General features: G+C 34.9%; 1 protein-coding gene and 1 long non-coding RNA gene across 6 annotated transcripts in view; one reads left to right on the top strand and one right to left on the bottom strand.

Moving 5' to 3' along the window:
• The window catches only part of LOC130441403 (uncharacterized), a 246175-nt gene that overhangs the window by 183038 nt on the left and 38575 nt on the right, over positions 1 to 24562 (top strand). The window lies entirely within an intron of this gene.
• The window catches only part of LOC130441390 (DNA-directed RNA polymerase I subunit RPA2), a 48360-nt gene that overhangs the window by 22525 nt on the left and 1273 nt on the right, over positions 1 to 24562 (bottom strand). For 4 of the 5 annotated variants that reach the window (XM_056775050.1, XM_056775052.1, XM_056775049.1 and 1 more), the window contains exons 4-5: positions 3024 to 3263; positions 2791 to 2963 (exon numbers count right to left, since the gene is read on the bottom strand). In XM_056775050.1, the coding sequence (XP_056631028.1) occupies positions 2791 to 2963; positions 3024 to 3263 (413 nt within the window). Of the gene's footprint in view, positions 1 to 2790; positions 2964 to 3023; positions 3264 to 22364; positions 22712 to 24562 lie in introns of all 5 variants that reach the window. The other variant, XM_056775053.1, reaches the window with a different exon arrangement.

The raw sequence follows: 24562 nt of genomic DNA on the forward strand, positions 1-24562 counted from the left end.
TTGAGAAAGAAAACTTAAAATTTTGATGTCCTGAAAATCTTTGAAATGGTTAAGTCATGACAAATGTGAAGTAGAAAATAGCTGGAAATCCAAACAAGAGAAATGGTACCCATACAAATGAAGAAAAATCAAATAACACTAATATAAAAATTATAATGAATGTATGAGAAACAAAACTAAAGGTGTTAATGCTGGAAATCGTTAAAATGAGTAGACCACAAAAAATGTGTGGTTAGGTTAGAATTCCAAAAGTCGAAGAACCGCATTCAAAAGAACGAATAAGAATTCAAATTACACAGAAATGAAAAAAGTAATGATTGATTATGACGTGAACTTAAAAATATTGAATAAAGGGATAATCTAGTCAGACATATAGGGCTCAAGTACTAAAGATTTCATAATAAAGAAGTTTGGAATAAATTAAGGGAGCTTCATATACAGTTACAAAGAGTCAGATTTAGGACCAATAATTTTTTTTTTCGCCCCCCAGTTATTTTTCATGAAACCTCCATTAAAAATTATATCAGGCCTATATGTTTATTGCTCAAACACAACTCAACATTCTGGGACTAACGAAATGCCGTCTTGAGACACTTTTAGCAATATATTTCATTCAATTTGTAAACTGCAAATAATGCCTTTTCGATTTTCGACCTATGTATTGAGCGTAGCGTTGGCGTACGTCTGGCTCCTGCAATGTCCAAATGCAATTTGTTTACAATTCAAGAACTGTGGGAGCAATTTGATCAGCTTTTTATGTCTGATATGTGGGACAGAACCTTTCTATCGGCACGTTGTCTTTGTCAACATATCTTACAACGAAAATAAGCTTTTTTATGTAAAAGAAAAGTACCAGAGGGTAAACCCTAATACACTCGAGTAGTTCCGAGTGGATATTGATCTGGAACTCTAAGGAGTCTCGATAAATTAACGGACGTCTGCAGGCAAACTTCGTGAGCCATGTCGAGCAGGTCTTGTAAATACAGCTCTAAATGGGATTATGTTGAACAATTCGGAAGAGCATTTGCCGTGCTTGTATTGGTAAAACAGAGTCAGGTCAGCAGCATTTGTTGCTGTAAGCTGTCCAAGTTTCTACTGAACTCTGGATAGTTTATAAGTCGAACTGCTCTAATCTGTATCGAGTCGAGCATCCTCAGGGTATGCTTTGGAGCCGACCTTCCAATGTGTGAGCAATACTTCAAAAATGGATGAATCTGGGCCTTGCAGAGGATTGAAAACTATTACGGAGTATATAGCTTTTTGGTCTTAAAGCGGGCTCAAATTTTTGTGTAGCTGCCTTGGCTAAATCGGCCACGTGACTATGCCTGGACATATTGCTACTAATATCAACACTCAACAAGCTAATTTGCGTTGTGGTGATATTTTATGTCCAGAGAGGACCAAATCCTGAGCTGCAGTACCAGCTTTCATTGTAAACAAAACAACCTGGGTCTTTGCTGCGATAAACTCAATCAGATTGCTTCTAAGCCACATTCCAGGATGTTTTTAAGATCGGTAATGGTGGTGCCTTCGGATTTTGGTGTTAGTAGAGTTTATTAGGGCGGCTTTTTTAAACAAAGACATCAATGCGCGAATACCAGTGTTGATCTCAAACCTTTCTGATGTGTATTCATCAATAGCAACCTGGATTTAACGGTCTTTGAGAAAGCTACTATACCAATCGATAAATGAAGATGACGAACTGTATGATCTTAATTTATTTAGAAGATTTTCAAGCCAAACCCTCTCAAAAGTCCTCTATACATCCAGTGCAATTGCTCTGGATTCCCCGTATTTCTCTATAGCTTCACTTCATATGTTAGTGACATAGGTCAGGAGGTCCCTGGTTGTCTAAGTTTACGAAAACCGTATTAATAGTCACTGATGATGTCAGCAGTTTTAATATATCTCAACATTTGCTGGTTAACGACTTTCTCCGTGGCCATGGCAATAGTTGCGACTAAAGCAATCGGACGGTAGTTGTTTGGGAACTGTTCTTTATGGGTTGTTACTTGTTAGTTCAGCTGCGCATTTCTTCAATACGATTGGTGGTATTCCTTCCAACTCTAGGCAGGCTAGGTGGTAGTTTTCCCCGCGAATCAGAAGTTGAATTTGAAGCAAACATCATTCCAGGGAAACATAAAAAGGAAATCTTCCAAATGCTTCCATTTGGTCACCCGTGACTATAATTAGTTTTTGATATGCTGTTCCAAATGGTGCATGTACAGTCGCGTTGTATAGATCACGGTCTGTTGCTGAAATCTTCAACTTCCCGTTTCTCATCGTCAGTTCTGTTGGAGAAATTCAACCTACTGACGTGATGAACATAAGCAGTGTTTGGATGGTTTCATTGCAGATAATCGATTTTATCGGCAAGGTTTGAGAATAACTGTCCTGTAGCTGATCAACATGTGGAATATACAGTGTTTAATCCAACACAATACCAAAGTACTTTTCTTTGCGAACCTCTTTCATAATAGTTCTTTTTCTTTTAAACCATAAGGGAAATCTAGTCGCAATTACGTGTTCATATGAACTTTAAAATTAGAATGCTTCATTAGCCTGATTTTATTAATTAATTCAACAAGTTATGGCTCCCTCTGGAAGTTTGCGCCCAAAGGCCTGGGATTATTGGGAAATCCGGTCTTGGAGTTACAGAGGGATTAAACTAAAAAGAAAATCGATAAATCTAGCTTGGTAGTTTAAAATGAATCTCAAAGCTGAGACATGTAGAATTTGTCTTAGAGGTTTGTTGTCCTGCACTATAAAGGTTCAAGTGGTTAGACTTACTCAACATAGTATGTATCATCTTCACAGCCTTGTATCAACCTTTGGAAAATATGCTGATCACTGTAGTTACACAGAGCTTTTAAAATCAAACATAATGGACTATAATAAAGTACTTTTTGATAACTAAACATGAGTTTGGCAGTACCATCATTCACAAAATGGAGAACATTATTCTAAAAGAAAAAAAAATAATTAATGATCGATATCGTTATGTAATATCAAGAGATACTTACTGTTGCAGTTTGATCTTTCCTAACGCATCGTATAGATACACCAGATTCCGAAAACAAAGCCCCCCTTTGTTTCCATCCAGATCTTCTGATAGCTATTGGATAATTTCTTCTAGTCATCAATAGCATTCGGACCAATTTTTCATTACCTTTGATTATGAAGTATCCTCCCCATTCCTGTTCGTGCTCTCCGTGTTTGACCAGCTCTTTTGGACTCATTTTGTTCAAGTTGCAACGGTCGGACTAGAAATGCAATAATAATATTAGTCATAATAGTGAGATAATAATAAGAATGTGAAAGAATGGCTGGTGTTAAGAAGATGATTGCTCGTATCAAATCCATATTTCCTATAACAAAATTTCCTTAGATCATCCCTTTCACTTTATTTCATCTTAATTTTATACGAGCAATCCCCTCCTAAATTTTGTCGCATGAATTTAGAAACACCCTGAATATCCTAATCTTAGATATATAACCATACCGTTTTGGAGGTGTCGATTATGTATAAAAGACAGACGAATATGAATAAACACTATCTATCTAACTTTCTATCCTCTGAGGTTCTAGCTCGATTCTGCGCATTCTCAAGCATGCGCAGTATAGATAAAGTGTCTCGAACGAGAGAGAACATGAATATTATCGACACCGTAACGTAAAATGTAATGCTGTCAGACAATAATATATCATTTTGGCGAAAGTATTTTTCGGCAATTTTCAACCAAGTTTGCATACGTCTTATTGTTGATTGGCTTATCAAGCTTTGTTGGTTAATGATTTACTATGACATGTCGTTGGGACAAAAGAGCGGGCTCCGAAAACTTGCACAAGATATATGAAACGAATGTTCACTCGGTTTTGCTTTATCCTCGTTGCAAATTTGTTGTAGCAAATCGATTGGAAAAGACGCTTATTTTGTGAACGTTGAAAATATATCGAATAGTAATAAAGTAGAACCTCGATAACTCAAACCTCGGTAACTTAAAAACCTCTATAACTTCGAAAAATAAATATATTCCCTTCCCATCAGAGCCCAAAACCTCTATAACTTAAATAAGTAATCTCTGTATTGGCCCTCAGTAACTTAAAGAAATGGGGCCACAGCCTATGTAACATAAAATTGTTTGTCAATGACTCATTTTTGAAAGAGTGTGCAAAACAAAAGGTTTCGGTATTTATTGTTTGCACGTGTTCACTAGTTAAATTGTTAACCATTGGAGTCTTCTATTTATTAGTTTTTCAAGGAGTTTGCAAGTAGTGCAAGTGAGTGAAATTGGACGGAAAGACTTTACCTGCTTTTCTAATTGGGATGATTATAGAGTTGCGCCATGCATCAGGGAATTGGTGAGTATTCCAAATAATGTTAAATAAATGTCAAGAAGCTTGAAGAGGGTCGAATCGGATAGTTTTTTGATAAATTTATAGAGGACATCATTAGGACCGGCAGCAGAATTTTTGTAGGACGATAGCGCTAATTTTAGTTCATTTAAATTGATAGGAGCATCGATAGGCTGAATATGTGAGTTATGAAAATCGGATGCTGAAATTTTCTTCAATGTCTTGTGTTCCCTAAACTTTCTGAATAGAAAAGAAGCTGTTGCAATAAGAAGACTTCGCATCAACAACTCGAAACTTACTCACGGCTATTTGATGTCGTCAGAAAGTCGTCCTGTCTGCAGAAGCTGTCCAGTTCCTGTGACTGTTAAGCACATCCTCACCGAGTGCAGAGAATACTGTCATTTCATAGCGTTTAATAAAATAGCATTAAGAAGATAAAAAATTATCAAAAAAAATACAGGTAGAAAGACTGGCCCGAAAAGGTCGGCGGACGACCGCGCCCCGGGAGCGAGAAAGATCTGACCGCGCAGGTAGGCGACTCGAAGTTAAAATGGAGTTTAAATGGTAACACGGGAAATCCTATGGCCGGTTTCCTCAGAAACATATGGTATGTCACCACAAACCTATTGTTGGCTTCTTCGAAATTCTCTAAAGCTTTGCTGCGGTTAGCCTTAAGACAACGGCTTACTTGGATCATAAGTTTTTGATCATTGTCCTGGAAACATCGCTTTACCTACTGTGTGATAAAACTGGCTTAAAATAAATACAAAAAGAAAACTCTCACTTACACAAGCTGATAAATTAGAAGCTATAGAAGCAGTGAAAAATGGATTGAAAAGGAAAGAAGTTGCGGCTCAGTTTGGGATACATGAGAGTACGTTAACAATCATCATTAAAAAAAAAAGCTGAAATCTTGAAGAAACAAAAATCAGAATAAAGTCTTCAATGTAAAAGACGAAAAATTGCCCAATTCCCTAATTTAGAACAATGTTTGGTTGCGTGGTTCAAATAGTGTCGAAACAAAAACATCAGTGTTAGTGGACCCATTCTAATAGAAAAAGCTAAGAGTTCGCCAATTCGCTGAAAATAAAAAATTTTGAAGCCAGCAATTTTAAGAAACGAAATGGAAATCTGAATTACATAATTTAGTTAATGATTATGATCCCAACGATATTTTTAACCCGACGAATCAGGTCGATTTTTCCAATATCTTCCCGACAAAACATCAACATTGAAAAATTAAAAATGTCATGGAGGAAAGCACAGCAAAGTATGACTTACGATTCTGCTTTGTGCAAATTCTACGGGCACATAAAAACTGAATTTGTAATATGATGGTGTACAGAATTAATGAATGATTGATTTCTTGGTTAGAAAATGAGGTTATGTCTTTAAATTGTCATTTTGGCATTTATGGAAAATGTGAATGAATATAAAACTCCTCGCTTAAAATGGAAATCACACACGACGTATACGATAGCAATGTTATCGTGGACTATGGGTCTAACAAATATTTTACACACTCCAAATTTGATAACAGAAATTGGATTTTGGAATTTCTTAGTATCTCATACAATTGTGATGGTTATTATGGGAATACCTTTGACCGTAGTGGAAATAGCTCTTAGTCAGTATTCTTCAAAGTCGTTAGTACAATGCTGGGATTTTTGTCCATTCTTCAAGTACTTCAAAATACAAATATATTTGAATCTTCAATTAATCAGGTATTTATTTTAGGGGAACTGGTTACGGAAAAATAATACTATTGACGATTTTTCAAGTGTATTATAACGTGCTTAATGGCTATTTACTATTCTACTGTTTTACTGTTATACCGAAATATCAAAATTTAAACGATTGCGACAATGCCTCAAATAATTGTTCTAATAACAATAATTCTACAGAAGATAAGTACTTGTCAGACGCAGAAAAATTTTGGTATTCTGAAGTTATTAAAATTCATAAATCCGATGATTATACAGGTAAAAATTAAATAATCCCTTAAGGTAGTTGTCAGAAAATTCTGAAATTATCGTATATTCGGCACGAGTACTATATCCGTGGCGCCTATATCCGATGGTTTTTACGACGAATGCTGTAGCCCATTGAGTGTATGCGTCGGATGCAGTCAAGATGATCCGCAGTTCCAGCATTCTATTTTGTAGATGGATGAAGCAACCTTCAAGCTGAAGGGTAAGGTCAATCGGCATAACTACTAGTATTGAAACGACCAAAAACCTCACGTCTTCATTGAAGAAGAAGAACTAAACCATTCCTGAGGTGTGTGTGCATGGGCAGGTATCCATGCGGGAGGTCTCGTGTCGGTCCATCCGTCATTCCATGCAGGATGGAGCTTCGTTATGTGTGCAGTGGTACCTTAATGTTCATTGTGGAGAATGAATAGGCAGACGATGACTTGACTTCTGTGATTTCTTCCTGTGGGGCCTTCTCAAGGATCGCGTTTTTGCAAGAGGACCATGCATCCTTTCCGACCTTTGATCTGCAATTGTTGAAGAATTTGGAAACTTTGGCGTAAATGCATAGAACAAGATGGGCATCAATTTGAAGACATACAGTAACCGTTTTTTGAATCCCTTTGAATAAATTAATTCATTCATCTTTATGCAAATTTGTTGCCTGACTCATGCCGACCTCTGTATAACAAACGGTAAAAACGTAAAGCGGCGCTTAATGATTTTTATTTTTCTTGTGTGGGAACTGTTCCAACAATCCATTATTTCAGTACAGAAGCCAATAAAAAAATTGAAATTCGACAAAGAGGACAAAATTTCTACAAATTAACATTTTTTTTCAGGAGACCCTAATTGGAAACTTATATATTATTTATTGGGTCACATGGTTTTAGTGTTCTTGTTCAATTTACGAGGAATATCAAGTTTAGAATTGACCCTACCGTTTACTTTGGGTCTATCTCTATTGCAGTATGGAATTTTCTTTTGTGTAGTCAATACAGTACCTGGAGCTTGGGGCGGAATCAAAGATGTATTTTCCGCCAGATTTAATATTAATACCCTGTTATTTTGGAACAAGGAAGCAGTTCTTTATCGAGCGTTTCAGAATTATCTATATTCTATGGGTCTTACTTTTGGTAAACGTATTAATAACTTCTTTTAGATTTAGTTTGACTCTACAACAGCGGGTCGGTGATTTTTGACTGAAAGAACAATACTGACTAATTAACATAATTCAAATTTCTTATGCTCATCAAGATTTTTTTGAAAAAGTAAGGTAATGTAAGGTAAGAAAGAGGTTTACTGAATTTCGCAGTGAGCACATACATCAAACGTTATGTATACCCAGTTGGGCGTCGCAGGTTATGACTAAAGGGTGGCAACGCTGCAATATTATGGAGGATAAAAAATATGAACGCCTGGTACCTTTGGAAGTCTTTGCCTCGATGACGATTGTAATAAGAACGGTCCTTGTCAGCACAATAACTAAATCATTCTTTTAAACACAGTAATAATTATTTATTTTAACAAAAAAAATATTAAATTAAAACATAATCTAGGTTTTTATTCATTATAGCCGTTTGTATACTCATCATGGTCAGACCATTAAGGCGATCTTCTGCCATGGTGCTTCTTAGCCATGTTTTTAGTCTTCTGAGACTGCTAAAGGATCGTTCTACTTTACAAATCGTGTATGGTAAAGCGATCAAAATGTTTAATGCTTTTTCCGTTTCGGGATAGAAGGAATTTATTTCTTTTAGAACATCAAAAACTGTTAGATTTATTAGATTAAGTCTATCGTGCTGCCAAAGTTCGATTTCATTCTTTATGTTCGGTAAATCATGAAACTGGGCAATAGAAGTTTGTTTCAGATTTTCAGTTATCATCTTTTGCATCTGCGCCGGGTATTACTAAAGACCTCTTCCAGTATTCTGAAGGGCTTGCTTTATAATTTCGTCTGTCATTTTTTACGGATTTTCACGGTGGTTTTTAATTAAAATTAAAATCCTTTTAACGTGTTCCGAGGCTTTGACCACGTCCAAAGCTACAGATTGAACACAAATTGCACACACACCATACACATTTTACACTGTTTAATGGCCTTGCGTTTGTGCAAATGGATGTCAAAATCTTAATTCTGAACATTTCAATACTTTCTACAATATAACGAGTGGCCCAAAAGTCGCGCAAAGCTAACACAAAATGCGCATGAGTTGGTTTCACCCTACTAGTACAAGGTTACGCGTTTCTACCGAATATCTTACAGTTGTTCGTGTGTAAAGGAGCGGTGAGGGTATTTAAATGTGTAACGAATGTGTAACCATGGCAACGGGATCGAGTTATCGGTTCACAATTGCGGAACTACCGTTATCATGCCGATTATCAAAACATTTTCTCCGATTTTGCCGAAAAATTTCCTAACAGTCAAGGTCCGAGGCGTGAAACTGTGTATCGCTTGATAAAAAGGTTCGAAAAAAATGGTACTGTGAATGATACGAAGCGTTCGGGGCGGCCACGCAGCGTGCGAACTGCAGAAAACCTACACATCGTCGATGAGAGTTTTGTTGAAACACCCGCGCGATCAGTCCGTAAAGCTTGCCATGAATTGGAAATTTCTCGTTCCAGCTTGCAGCGAATAATGAAGGAAGTAGGTATGCATGTTTACAGACCACGTCTTTTACAAGCAATAACAGAAGACGATCCGGACCGCAAACTTCAGTTTGCTGACTGGTACGTAATTCGATGTGAAGCGTTCAAAGACTTCTTTAAAACCATTTTGTGGTCAGATGAAGCACAATTTAAATTAAATGGCCGAATCAACAGACACAATTGCGTATACTGGTCTACAGACAATCCGCATATCACCATCCAAGAAGAATTAAATGTTCCAGGTGTAACGGTATGGCTTGGTGTTTGCTCCTTCGGAATCATTGGCCCTTACTTTTTCGACACAACAGTAACAGGTGCTGCAGACCTTGATTTGTTGATGGAACTGCGCGAAGAACTGAATAATAACCCGGATTTTTCTGGTCGTGTGTTAACTCTTCAACAAGATGGCGCGCCGGCCCATTACGCTGTAATTGTTCGCGAATTCCTAAATCAAAATTTTCCGGATTGGATTGGTAGACGAGGTCAAGTGGAATGGCCACCAAGATCTCCTGACCTGACTCCTTTAGATTTTGCAGTGTGGGGAATTTTAAAGGATAGGGTGTTCAAAAATGCTTTACCAGATGTGGAGACCATGAAAAACATAATCACCAACGAAGTCGATACGCTGAATGCAGATAAACCTACACTTGCGCGCATCTGTAAAGCTGTTAAGAAGCGATGTCTGAAGTGCACATAACAAGAAGGAGGTCATTTCGAACATCTGTTATGATGCCAAGGAGTCAGCTTTTGCCTTGCTTCAAACTAATTTTTTGTATTTTGTTTTTTTTTTCGAATACATTTTGTACTTTTGCTACGCAATGTCATTTTTTTTCAATTGGTTGCGCGACTTTTGGGCCACTCTGTACATTGTACTTTAATTTGTCATGCGATGCGGAATTTATTAATAGGTAAAGAAGTCAATTGCTCGCACAGCCTTAGGACTTTGATCTCTATGGGGGCAACTGCCCCTCCGCTCCCACCCTTAGCGACGCCCTTTTTAGAGTTGTCTGATCAAAAAATTAAAGCGGCATAGATCGTACATCGGCATCTCATATTGCCCTTTAGTTTCAATTGTGAATTATCACCTTGGTATGAGAAAGTTTTTCACAAGATGGGTGCGACGTTTGTTCAAAATTGACCATAAACACAATCGTTTAACAACAAATTATAGTAAAAACAATGGACCAACCATTTTTTTGCACCAAGACAATATAAAAATGTACAGATTTGCGGTTTCCATAAAAATCCATGAATTGAGCTACAAACTACTTTCGTGTACCTCTTGTTTTCCGGTTTTAGCCACGAGTGAGTATATTCGTGTTTACATACCTAAAGAAACACCTTAGAGACACCAATAATGAAAATATCTCACAAATAAATACCTATATAGATAACCTGAACGAATCTTACTTTCGGAATGACATAAAACAAATTTGAGAAAATGTTTATGGAATTCCAAGAAGGCTACATGGATATTGAAATGATTGTTACACTAAAAGCCTCCACCATTCAAAAAGTAATTTAGTTAATTGACCGGAACTCAAAGTATTTAATATTAATATCAAAAATTGAATATACTCGTGGGCAAAAAAATCAACTCAGCAATCACAAGTCACTGGTAAACAAAATGAACACAAAAATGTATTTGCCTTAGTAAAATCTTGAAGTCAATTGTATTAGCCTCAAAATTATATAGAATATTGTAATTTTTCTTGTTCCCACAGTCCAATAATATATTACTATCGGTAACCACCCTTTTTTGCTTGTTTACAATAGTGCTAATTAGGGTTAACTGATCCTTATAAAAGGTTGACCCACCACAATCAGTAAGCAATCAAACTTCAATCGATATACAACTCTGTTAACAACAAACAAAATGAACACAAGAAGCTGCTTAAGCGGTCACTCTATTGCGACAAGGCTAGAGAGCTAGAGCGAAAAGTTGCCAGTGCGCTGAACATGAGTCAGTTTACTGTTTCCTGAGTTTACCATCATTACCATGAGACTGGTAACTTCCATCGAAGACGCAGTTCCAGTAGAAAACGTGAGTAGTGGCTATAGGTGGATGAATATTCAGAAGAAAACTTAAGGCATCTAACCTTGAATCAAGAAAGCTCAAAATGAACTCCAACCCACCGAGCAGGTCTACGATTTTCTATCACTGTCACTAGTGTTCAAGTTTAACAAAAGCTTAGAGAAACGAGTAGCCGGATAATCAGAAGATTTAAGGCAGTTAACTTTGAGCTAAAAAGGCCAGATACTGGACCAAAATTAACCCCAGTTGTTACATGGTTTATTAAATGATTTTTTCTCATTGTTACTAATATTAGCTTTATATTTAAATGACACCATTGAATATAGTTCAAATTTTTTGCCGGTTGGCCAATATAAAAATTTCCTTTCGCGCGAACCAGCTTAATAGAAATTTGAAAAAAAATTCTCGAGGTTTACATATTTCTTCAGATATCTTGGTACAGAAGATATCGACATGCGGTTTTCGCTATTTTAATGTTAATTTAGTTTACTTTTGAACGCCCCGCATTGGCGTTGCTAATTAAATTGCTTCAGTTCAATAGACTAGGGGTGAGAGATAGAACAAACTGAGGATGAGTTGTCCAAATAGTTCACATTGTAATATGTGCCATATCATTCTGCAAACCATTGGTCCTTGGAGCTGTCTCGTAGATCTAAAAGCCTAAGGCGACAATCTTGAAGTGGGGTGGTTCTTCCGATAAGTCCTGCACCTTTAGATCTTTATGTAAGACCTTCTTGATTCCACTACCGTAAGTGAACGTCTCTGCATCCTCATTGCCGGTAACTAGGTTTACTCAAGTAGTATCCTATTGAACTACACTAAAAATATTTTCTTTTTCTTCTCAATCTAGGTATTGATAAACAAATTTATTAGAACAAACGATGAAACAAAAACCTGTATGCTTATATGGTTGATTCTGTGGGTTTTGTTTTCTATGTAACTTAGTATAATTTAAAATCTTCAAATCATTGTCAATAATTTCGTTATTTTCAGGTGGGTTTTCAAGTATAGCGGCCCAAGGTTCATTCCGAAAACCCATTTTCAAAATTGCAATTTGGACCAATTTAATAAATTTAACAACCTCAATTTTTTATGCCGTCTTATTTGCCAACATTTTTGGAATAATCTACAGTGATTCAACGAAAAGATTTCCATCAAATGATATTGATTTTTATGACATTTTTATTATTATTCCAAATAGTTTTAATCGTTTACCAGGTTCCTCCCAAGGCTGGCAATTTGTATTTTACTCTAGTATTTACTTGAGGGGTAAGTTTACAAATGATTTAATTAATTTATATTATACATTATAATTTTTGTAGGGTTATGTTCATCAGCATTAATGGCATCAGCGATTTTGAGTGCTATCTATGAAGTGCGACCAAAACTATCTAAATTTATGAAGACTTGTTGCCTCATCTTCTGCTTGATTACGTATTTCATCGGTTGTTTGTTACATACAAATTATGGTCCAAAGATTGGAAATCTGATTAGATCGGTTGCTACCACTATTATTTTACCAACTTTCACTAGTTTCCAAATAATATCTGTGAGTAAAACTTCATGACACGTCACTTTTTGGAACACTAAACTCAATCTGTTTATCTTTCTTCGTAGAACCTTTCTTATAATCAACATTTAACCCAATTCTAATTAATCTATTGACTTGAAATTTTGTAGTAATTTAATTCTGATGACAATACGTGGAGCAGATCAGAAATTCACAAACAAACGTGGGTTTGGAGCTAATTTCACAACTTAAGGTAAAACTGGAGATTAAACTATGGTTTAAACTCTAGTTTAAATCTAGAATAAACAAGGTTTCTCTATTTAAAAGCTCACAGTTAAGTAGACATTGTTCTGCCAGTTGTTACTAGCGCGCAAATATAATCAAAATTTTTCCGATAGTTGTTTTAACCCTTCTAAGGTAAGGTTGGGTCGCATCCGACCCTAGCGTCAGTTTTTTGTGAACTACTATGGAGAGGTAAACATATTTATCAACTCCAGCAAGAGGAATCTGACAATGAGACTGTTCTGACTGATGTGTCGAATTCCGAAGACGAATATTGCGTTCTAATAAAAGATGATAAACTGGAAGATAATTTTTCTTCAGTGGAAAGTTACAGAGAATTGCTAGGATCGAAAGGAAAAGTACGAAGAATCAAAAGTGAATCAATATCTCTTAGCCCATACAAAAGCTTTGGAGATAGAAGCAATCGTAAAGAATTCAGAGTTGAACACTGAAGACATATTCTCCTCTAGATTCGGCTTTACAATATTCAGAAGTACCGTGACGAGAAAGCGTTTTCATTTTCTTTAGAGAAACATTCGTTTGGACAGGGACAGGGAAATAAGAAAATCATCCCATAAGATTGCAGCTTTTCGCGAATTATGGGACATTTGTATTTTTAACTGTACCAAATGGTACAACCCATCGGAATACATTACTGTAGATGAGACTTTTCTTAGTTTCCGAGAACGGTACCCTTTCAAAACTTATATTCCTAGAAAACCGGATAAATATGGGCTGAAAATAATAGTTTCATGCGATGCCCTTACTTCTTGGGACGAATACCATGTGTTGATAAAGAGGAGCATCAAAGATAAGTGGAATATCAATTGGAACTAAATAAATAACATTATGGAACAAAGAGAAACATTGAATCTGATAATTGATTCGCATCTTATGGATTGACCAGAAAAAACTTTTGTTGGGACCATAAGGAAAAACAAGCCACAGATTACACCATAGATGCTAATACGTGGTGCAGAGAAACCTTCAAAAGTTGTTCTTGTTTCCTCAATGCACTCTATGGAAGATATCGACTGCAATTCGAGATTGCCAGATGTGATACACTTTTATAACATCACCAAAGTAGGAGTGGATGTACTCGACAAACTTTGTCACAATAAAACGACTAAACGATGTAGTCGACGTTTTGAATAGTTTCAAGCTATACAAATAGAGCTGTGACCTTGAATCATACTCGAATAATGCGAGATCGAAATTATTAAAAAAACTTATCCTATTCTTTGAAAAAATTTGAACATTCCGAAGAAGCTCAGAAATATTATACACACGGTTTAAGGCACCAGAGAAGCTTAAAATAATGGTTGTTGAGCATCAGTCATCAAAACAAAAAGAGGTGTGACTTATGCGATCGACGAAAAGACAGAAAAGGAAATGAATTTTGTGAAGAAATGTAATCGATGTTTGTGAGGTTAACATGAAAGAGTCATTTGCACACAACGTTTCGAATAAATAGCATATGAACAAGAAGCCGAGGGTATTTAAGATTTATAAATCAATATTATTTTCTTTGTAAATCGTAAATAGAGGTTTTTAGATTTGGTTTCTCACAATTATTTGTTTATTTACCTATATGTTTTAACTATTTTATTGACTGTTAGTTATTAATAGTTATTTACGTCACTAATTATGAAGAGCGATATTGATAAACAAGCGTGATGTTTGCATATCTAATCTATAGATCAGAGGTGTCAAAATTAATTTTCCAGAGGGCCATATATTAAATTTTGAATTCGTAGGTGGGCCAGATTGAAAATAAAAAAAATGGACTGGATTATTATCATATTTTATTTATTAAATTATATAATATACGGTTGTTAAAAATCATATCAAAGTAATAAAAGATGGTAGGTAATTATGTGGAGCTGGAGGATCCAGATACCTGACTTATCTTGTTTTTGACAAGCTCATTGATGTCAGGTATCATCATAGTCGTTGTAGTTGTCTTAAGAATTGATTGGAGATGTTCATTCGTAAGTCTTGTGCGATGTTTGGTCTTATTTATTTTCATGAAGGAAAACATCTGCTCACATAAATAGAAGCTACCAAAAAGGCAGAGAATGCATGCTGCATGCTTTTTTAATTCCGGATAATTATCCCAACTATTGAAATATTGTGTATAAAATGTGTAAGAACGTTAATCTCATTCAATTTTTATTTCAAAATACTGTCCGATTGAAGATCTATCAACTACCATTTGCAAATGAACTGGTGCCTGTGTAGCTTCAAAATTGAATGGATTGTTGAAATTTCGGAATTTCATTTCATTCATTTTGTGAAAGTCTTCAAAACGATTGTTAAATTCCGTAATCAAATATTGCAAAAGTTGAGAATATTCAGCCAAGTTTTTTTGCTTCACTGTGCCAAATGATTTTAAATAAGGAAAATGGTCAAAAGTTTGATTTTTTTACTGATTTTTCCACAGCCTTAGCTTTGTTTCCAAGGCTTGAATATATGAATACATTTGAGTACAATCAGATTTTTACCCTGTAATTTTATATTTAGATCAGTTAAATGTTTATTCATATCCACCAAAAAGGCACAATCAATCCACCAGTCATTGTCATAATCAATTGGTTTGCCTTTTTCTAACATGAAAGCTTGAATAGGGTCACGTAATGCAAAAAATCTTTCTAAAACTACTCCTCGACTGATCCAACGGTATTCGGTGAAATAAGCGACATCAGAAAACTTATCGTCCAAATCTTGTAAAATTTGCCTGAACTGTCGGTGATTTAGTCCTCTGTTCCTTATAAAAGTTCATTTTTAAATTTTTGGATGCCAATGATTCCTGATGAATTATACAATGTAATCCCACAAAATTCCTTGATGTTTCTGTTTTAATTTAGTTATAACGCCCAAATGTTTTCCGGTCATGGCAGGAGCGTCATGCGTAGTTTTGCTGCTACGTATATTCCAGTCGAGTTCATATTCTGCTATTAAATGCTTAATTGCAGAATAAATATCATTTGCTGTTGTAGTACCTGTCAATGGAACGCACTTTAATAGTTCTTCAGTTATTCCAAAGTTACTGTTAATGCCTCGTATAAATACAGTTGAGCTGTGTCAACAGTATCAGTAGTTTCGTCAACAACAAGTGAAAAGTTTGTAAATTCCTCAATTTTCTCATTCAGCTCAAGAGCCAAATTTTGAAATAAATCATTTATTCTTGAGGCAACAGTGTTTCTTGAGAGCGAAATATTTTGAATTATTGACTTTTGAGATGGAAATGAAACATCCGCAACTTTCAACATACAGTCTTTAATAAAATCACCATCAGCGAAAAGTTTTGATCTTTTCGCGATTTCTAATTCAATAATAAAACTTGATTTCAGGGCAACTTCGCTCTCTGTATTAGCTTTAGTAAACGTCTATTGTTGACCTTGAAGATTTTAAAGATGACAATGTGTCTTATTTTTTCAGTGTAACAATCGAATTTTGACTTATGATTCGTATCATAGTGTCTCTTCAAATTAAACTCCTTACAAACAGCAACTGTTCGATTACAAATCAAACACAGTGGTTTACCTTTCCATTCTATTAAAAAGTATGCAATTTCCCATTTAGACTGTAAAACTCTGCTCTATCTATCTATATTTACGTTTTTGTGACATTATGCCTGAATCGTAAAAATTATGGAACTGGACACAACAATTATTGATATCGCATGAGCACGACACAAACAAATGCACAATACCTTCGCAATCACTACTTCGCAGTACAATTAAAATCCGTCTCCAACCGTATCGCTTCGATTACTCGACTCAACTGACTCATGTTGAGCCGACGCACTCGTTTTATATGGTTGAGGAAGGTTCTAGTCTAGACTCGAAGCGCGGGGAAGATTTTATCGTTCTCGACAAAAATAAAAGGATATTTCCGCTTGCCGCTAACAGATGACGATACTGTCTTTCTTTTTCACTTATCTAGGAACTTATAAACATCCGTAAACTTGAGAATATGAGTATTTAAAACATCCGTAGAGGAATCGAATGAAATCTAAAGGCTCTAAAAAACAATTCTTCTTTCTGTTAGACATTGCGATACGGTCCAGGGGCCGGAAGCGGCCCGCGGACAGTATCTTTGACATGACTGCTATAGAACCTTCAATTACAATGAAAATATTAATGTGGAATCAAATGGTGTTGTTACTATGGAAGCAGGTCTTGAAATATTGTTATTATGGAAGCAACGATTGTTCAAAAAAGTCAGTACTTGAAATATCTTCAGATAGCGAATAAGACATTCCATTTGAAGTAAGAAAATCTGCAAATACTCCAGTGGGTAGTGTAATACCTGAAAATCATGAAGTAGATACACCCTGGACTACCAAAAATTTGAAAAATGGTGCGATTTGAAAAATATAAAGAACATCAGCGAAAAGGTACTACTTGCTTATTTTGAGAATTTAAAAACATTAAAAGCGTCGACTTTATGGACTAAATATTCAATGTAGAGAACTGAATTCACCGTGCGCAAAAATGTCGATATTAAGAAGTGCACATTGTTTTTGGATTGACTGAAGAAACTGTTAGCAGAATACCATACAGAAAAGAGGCTGAAGACAAAATCTATTCGTAAAAGTTACTTAATTAATTCACGATATGTTTATAATTTATTACTAGTTTTTACCCGCGGCTTCGCTCGCATCGAATCCATTAAATAAGTATAAGAAATCATTATAATATAAAAGAACGAACTCTGTAGCTATATTAGAACCTGAGATATAGATCTTTGAATGTAGAAAAATTGCCAAAAGCCTACAAAAATCCAGAACTCCACATTGAATGTCCGCGCCTAGCTCCTCTCCAACTCAACCGATTTAAGTGTTCAAAAACTCAAAAGAAAGAAGGTGTTTCAGCGAGTGTTCTTAAACCAAAACAAACTCTGTAGCTATATTAGAACCTGAGATATAGATCTTTGAATGTAGAAAAATTGCCAAAAACCTACAAAAATCCATAACTCCACATTGAATGTCCGCGCCTAGCTCCTCTCCAACTCAACCGATTTAAGTGTTCAAAAACTCAAAAAAAAAGAGGGTGTTTCAGAGAGTGTTCTTAAACCAAAACGAACTCTGTAGCTATATTAGAACCTGAGATATAGATCTTTGAATGTAAAAAAATTGCCAAAAACCTACAAAAATCCATAACTCCACATTGAATGTCCGCGCCTAGCTCCTCTCCAACTCAACCAATTTAAGTGTTCAAAAACTCAAAAAAAAAGAGGGTGTTTCAGCGAGTGTTCTTAAACCAAAACGAACTCTGTAGCTATATTAGAACCTGAGATATAGATCTTTGAATGTAGAAAAATTGCCAAAAACCTACAAAAATCCATGACTCCACATTGAATGTCCGCGCCTAGCTCCTCTCCAACTCAACCGATTCAAGTGTTCAAAAACTCAAAAGAAAAAAGGTGTTTCAGTGAGTGTTCTTAAACCAAAACGAAGTCTCTATCTTCAATAGAACCTGAGATATCGAGGATAGAACGTGTGTATGTGAAAAACTCCCATAAGTAATGTACAGGGGGAAATTGCATTTGAGTATAACTTGAGAATGGTGAAAATTAAATGAAATCCGATGGTTGATGGCTGATGTGTGCATTAATACCTTTCATTAAAAAAAAAAATTAAGTAAATCGGTTGGGTAGAACGCCTGAACGGACACGGAATGGAAATCACCAATTTTTTTAATATATAAGATTAAATAAATCTGTTCCTTAGGTCGCAATGATAATAGGGATTGCGGGAACCTGCAGGAAGACTGAACTGACGTTCCTACAAGAAGGAAACGTATTTGATTAAGGCACCTTTTTTAAAATTACAATTCCAGAAAGCGAAACACACAATACTCGCGAATTTGTGATCACTACTGAAAGTATTGCTGGTATCAATCTTGTTGACCTCCTCAAAAAGTATAGAAACATTAAACCTCCTGCTATAAAGCTCGAAAGATTTTTTTGCGATATTACAATGGTGAATGTAGCATACAAACCGTGAGCATAAATACCATGAAAAATTACCAGTAAAGATCAGTTCCTGGATCTACCTAATATTAAAGAATACACAGGACATTGTTTCAGACGATCAGATGTTTCAGATTCAGGAGCGGACATTCTGAAAATAAAGCAGCACGGGGAATGGAAATCCATAGTGTACCTAAAGGCTACGTTGAGAGTTTATTAGAAAATAAGAGAAGAATTTCAGAAAACATTCTGGGCCGAACTCCTGGCATACATGTGGATATCACAGCTTCAAATGAAATTAACATTAGACAAGAAATTCAAGAGAATATTTACCCAGAAAATGAACTTACTTTAAATAACTGTGTGTTTAAAAATGTTTTTTTTTTCAATCTTAATACTATTGAATTAAAATTATGAGTCAATTTAAATAATAAAATAATGGTCAGTTTTTACAGTATAGTTTGTTTTGGTGAAAATTTCTTCCGAAAATAAATTCCCTAAAGTGTTCAATAAACTCAATTCTACTGTAATTACCTTAAAAAAAATTCATTTCACATACCCGCTACAATGGCGCACGAAGAGACTATTTTTAACGTTAAATTAAAATTATAAATACCAGATATACAGTTTTGAAAATTTTAACTTTTTCTTAGTAAATAACGATCTCTTTAGCAGGGTTCCCAGCAAAATTTGCCTGATAAATTACCTGACTTTCCCTGACCAAAAGGTACACGCAAAATCAGCTTGGATTACTTAATGTTAATAGTAGTATTAATCATTATTATTAGTATTAATTAAATTAATTTAAAAGCATTTTCAATTAGCTTCAGATTGATTTTTATAAAAAATTAATAAAAACTTAGAAAGAGAAAATAAATTTGGTTAATTTGTAGCATAATAAATTGTTATGAGAAAATGAAAAAAAAAGCACAAAATACTTACCGAAATCTTCATTTTAAAATTCAAATAAATAAATTATGATTTCATAAAGGAAAAGAAAAGAGAACTGAAGAATGAGTACACATTAACAAAAACTAAATTTTTATTTCTTAGCAGTTACTCCAGATTTTACTTTATTTTAGGATTTTCCCTGACTTTTTGAAATTTTTTGTATATTTCCCTGACTTTTTGAGAATATTTCCAAATTTCCCTAACTTTCCCTGACCATTTTGGAATTCCCTGACTTTCCAGGTCGCTGGGAACCCTGTTTAGGAATTAAAATTCGAAAATATTTATACCTTATGAGCTATAATTATGTTGAATAAAAATGCGTCGATTTTCTCGCATATGTCGTTTTCATCGGTTATCTATGTAGTTGAAAATAATTTATTGAATTTAAAAAAAATAGTATACAGGATGCAATATTCAAAACGAATCCCTAAATTGATTTTTTCAAAACCGATCCTAGAATTTGGCTAATACCAGTCGAATGCATGATTTTGGTGTATTGCACCATGAAAAAAAGTTACAAAATCAAAAGTGCTGTGTAAATTATCGATTGAAATTTATGGCCAATTTCACAAATCACTTTGTAAATTAATAAAGAAGACAATTTTTAGTAGCCTCATGTTACTTTTCCATAAGGGGCTTCACATATGGTGAAAGTATGTAAAGTTTCTCATGACTCACTTTGTATAGGTATAAAATAAAAAATAAAGCTCTAAATTCGAGTCCTAGTTAAGCTGATAGGTAACTAATTCAAAAGTTCTTGAAAAAAAAATTTAAAAATATAGAAATCTTGTAATACACATGGAACAACCGTTAATAAACTAAACTCAAAAGTGACTTAAGTCACCAACTGGTTGCCAACTGATTGATGACATGTCTCTGCACACACAGCAGACTCAACCGACTGACTCAAAAGTAAACAATAATTCATTTTGCTTCACAACAACTCGAGGTAATTGAAATTTTCAATAATTTTGAATTTTCCAGACTTTTTTTAAATAAATAATTGCATTAGAACGAAACAATACAGTCCAAACTTGTTTTACAAATGTACAAACTAATCTGTCCGTTTATCTTTGGAATATTGCCCGCACAATTGTAGTTCGGCCCCACCTCGAGGATACTCGACTCAATACATAACAGAGCAATTCGACTTATAGGTGACCCAGAGTTGACCAGAAACTTGGAGAATAGGAGAAAGGTCGCCGATCTGGTTCTGTTTTACCGATACTACCACGGCAAATGCTCATCCGAATTGTCCAACATAATCCCACCTAGAGCAAGACGTGGCTCATGAACACCGAGTTCGCCTACAAATGCCCAGAGCTTCAATTTATCGAGACTCTTTCCTTTGGAGAAGTACAAGCCTGTGGAATCAGCTACCAAGGCACGCCATTCCTGAACACTATAACCTACAGAAGTTCAAGATCAATATCTACAGGCATCTCCATACGGCAGGCGCCACTCGAACTACTCGAGTGTAAAAAAGCACCGTTGGATTTAGGAAGAATCTAACGTGGGCTGAAGCCCCTGGCTTCGAGCAGATAGGGGCCTCGCAGGTGCCCCACAAATTTATTTTAAAATCAATATTGGATCAACGGAAGAATTTGCTTTTTTTTCAAAAATTGTTTGGAAATATTTCGTTTAAAAAAGTTCGAACTAATTTTGATATCATTAAGTGGTCGATTTTAGCCCCAGGCCCCACTACTCCTTAATCCGACGCTTATAAAAGGGGTTGGTTTTTATATAAAAAGAAAAAAAAAACAAATATAGTGAATCGTGATCAGATTGAAGCCAAAATAACCTTCGACCTTTGAAATCTTTGAGGTGAGGGTGATTGAAGTTGCCAGCGAATCAACAGTTCGAGTTTCTTTAAACCAGTTGCTCCATCTGTAGTTCCCCATTCAAATACAAAGGTTGTTACTGATAGCAAACTAGTTAGTGATTTGAGTTTCTTTCGAATTGATCCATGTGTATTCGGCCTAAATGTTCGTACTCAATAGAAAGGAGATTAATGATAATATAATTCCATCAACATAAGCATTCAAATAATTAAATTGTCAAGTATTTGCAAATTATTTCTTTTTTTATATATTTTTAGGTTGTAGTGGTTTATGGTTTGCTGAAATTTACAGAAGATTTACATTTTATGTTGGGTTATGTTCCATCATCTTTCTGGTCTGTATGTCTAATAATAACGGTTTGTGTGGTACCGTTTCTAACAATTGTGATTATAACACAATATTTTATTAATACCACATTGACATCCCAAGAAATGATATTACAAAAAATTATTGTCGCGGTTATTCTCATCTGGATTCCATTTATGTGTAAGTATTATCAATATTATAATTTAGATCTCGTAGATAAAATTTTTCTTATAATATTATCAGGTATGGTTAGAATTATAAGAAAGAAAAAATGGAAAATTATACTTGGACCTTCAAAAGATTGGATTTTACCTAATGATCTGGAGAGAAGTAGACAGTTGTTCCAAGAAGAACACTGTGTGGAAGAATTTCTGTATGCAAAATATGTTATAGAAGAAAAAATTAAAAAATATCAATAAAATTATATCCTTTATTTAACTAACTAAGAAAGAAAAACTTTTCAGTGTTCGTATCGAGCATACCTGGAGGATAGTTCATAGGTGTGAGCGAACGTTGAAGCCGTTAAGCACATAGGCCTTCAGATAGATACGTCGTTCCCCACTTGACGTTACCAAAGTCCGATGTTCTTTGAGAAGCTGATCAGGCACATTGCCTTGAACTCTTTGATATCGTTAGGCAGGTTATGAAGTTTAAACCTCGCCCATGTGAGTGCAGGGTACTCACAGATGATGTGGTGTGCAGTTTCGTCCTCCTCCATGCACCAGCGGCACTCCGGATCATCCGTGATGCCCATGGTGTGAAGGTGACGTCTTAGATGGCAGTATCTAGTTAGAAGTCTGATTACTAGTCGGATTTCGCGCCTATTTAGCTGGAGGTAAGAGGATGTTGGGTTTTTTAAACATTTTTTTTGTGTTAAATAGAAATATATATAAGTTTCATAACAAATTTTTTTTTGCAATATTTGAAAAGTTGTATCAAAAATTTTTTGAATCCAGTACCGAAGACTATTACCATTATGTACGAATACAACTAAAACTACTCCAGAAAAAATGTTTTTAAATGTCCCCAAGATGAAAAACGCCGAAACAAATGGTTTCAAGCAGTGTACCGAGGTAATCCCAAAAAAAATAAATTTTTTTGTGGAGATCATTTTAATGAAAGTATTTTATTAATTAGTATTATTATTATTAATTATTACTTATCTAAGTATACAAATGAAATAAGTAAAGTTCAGTCGATAAATTGTTTTAACTGGACTCCAAATCATAACCTTTAAAATCATAGATTAAAAAGCTTTTTATTGATAATTTAATGTACTTTAATAACAAATTCATGTATATTTATTCAATGATTGGGATTCAATTCTATATTTTTATAATTTTATAACTTATACTTATAATATACTATACTAATACTATACTTATACTATAACTAGGTTATTTATTGGACTAGAATAGAATTTTTGAGGTTTATGTAATTGTCATTTTTCTGTTCTTATAACATTGAAATAATTCTTTTCATTTATGTTTTTATTCTAGCTGAAAACTTTGGCACCTCGAACTTCAACAAAATTGAACCGAACGTCATTTTTTTAAAAATTCTTAACATAAATAATCAACATCAGGAATATTGTCAGATTTTGCCTTTATAAATCATTTGTCGCACATAGCTAATCTAGATTAACTCCATGCTCCATACAATTTTCCCCGCAATGTTCAATAAGTTTGATACCTTTTTTATAATAAGAATCGTCAGCTCCTCAAAATAGCCATTAACTGCCAACATCATCTCTTCATTGTTGGACAATCTTTGACCACTAACCCGAGAAGGCTAAATCTGGCGATAGGATGCATGAGGTAGCAATTCAAACTTTAATTCATTAATTTTGGCTATTACAATAACGCATGTGTGAGCTTGTGCATTGTCTTGATCAAACAACACTTTCTTCTTAGCCACTTGCGGCAGTTTTTGTTTGATTTCTTCACTCAAACATTGCAATAAGTTCTCATAATACTCGCTGTTAATAGTTTTCCCTTTTTCAAGATAACCAATAAAAGTTGCCTGCATATGGAACAGTCTTTACCTTCTTTGGAGGCGGTTCTCCCTTTTCAGTCTACTTTTTGATTGTTCTTTCATATCCATGGAAACATCTTCATGACACTGTTTTTGTTCCATTGTGAATCAACGTGCCACCCATCTTGCGCACAGTTTTCTCATGTCCAAAATTTCAGTTAATATGCGATGTAACGCACTTTTTGAAATGCCTATGATGTCGCGCACTTTCAGTCGCCAATCATCCAGTACTGCTTTGGGATTTTCTTCAGCATTTCTGGAGTTGTGACCTTATTTGGTTGACCACTGTGATGCTGGTCTTTGCAGGTCATATGGCCTCGTTTAAATTCTACTACATAATATTTTACTGTTGATAACAAAGGAGTGGTCTCACCCAGAGTAAAATATAGTTTAGCTTTAATATTGGTTGGACTAAGGACTTTCAAATAAAAGTATTGTACCACATAACGATGACCATTTTTTTCCATGTTTACAAATTCACTAAAAATGTTCACTTTTGACGGCTGCCAAACAAATACTAAACCACTTCAATTTCAAAATAACTGCTGTATAGATTGTGTACTTTCTAATACAGTGGTGTTTTTAAAGTAACTATCACCATCTCTAGGTCAGGCCAAGTAGCATGTTTATTTTTTTATTTCAGAGT

Source organism: Diorhabda sublineata, chromosome 3, assembly GCF_026230105.1.
Source record: "Diorhabda sublineata isolate icDioSubl1.1 chromosome 3, icDioSubl1.1, whole genome shotgun sequence".
Classification (NCBI taxonomy): Eukaryota; Metazoa; Arthropoda; class Insecta; order Coleoptera; family Chrysomelidae; genus Diorhabda; species Diorhabda sublineata.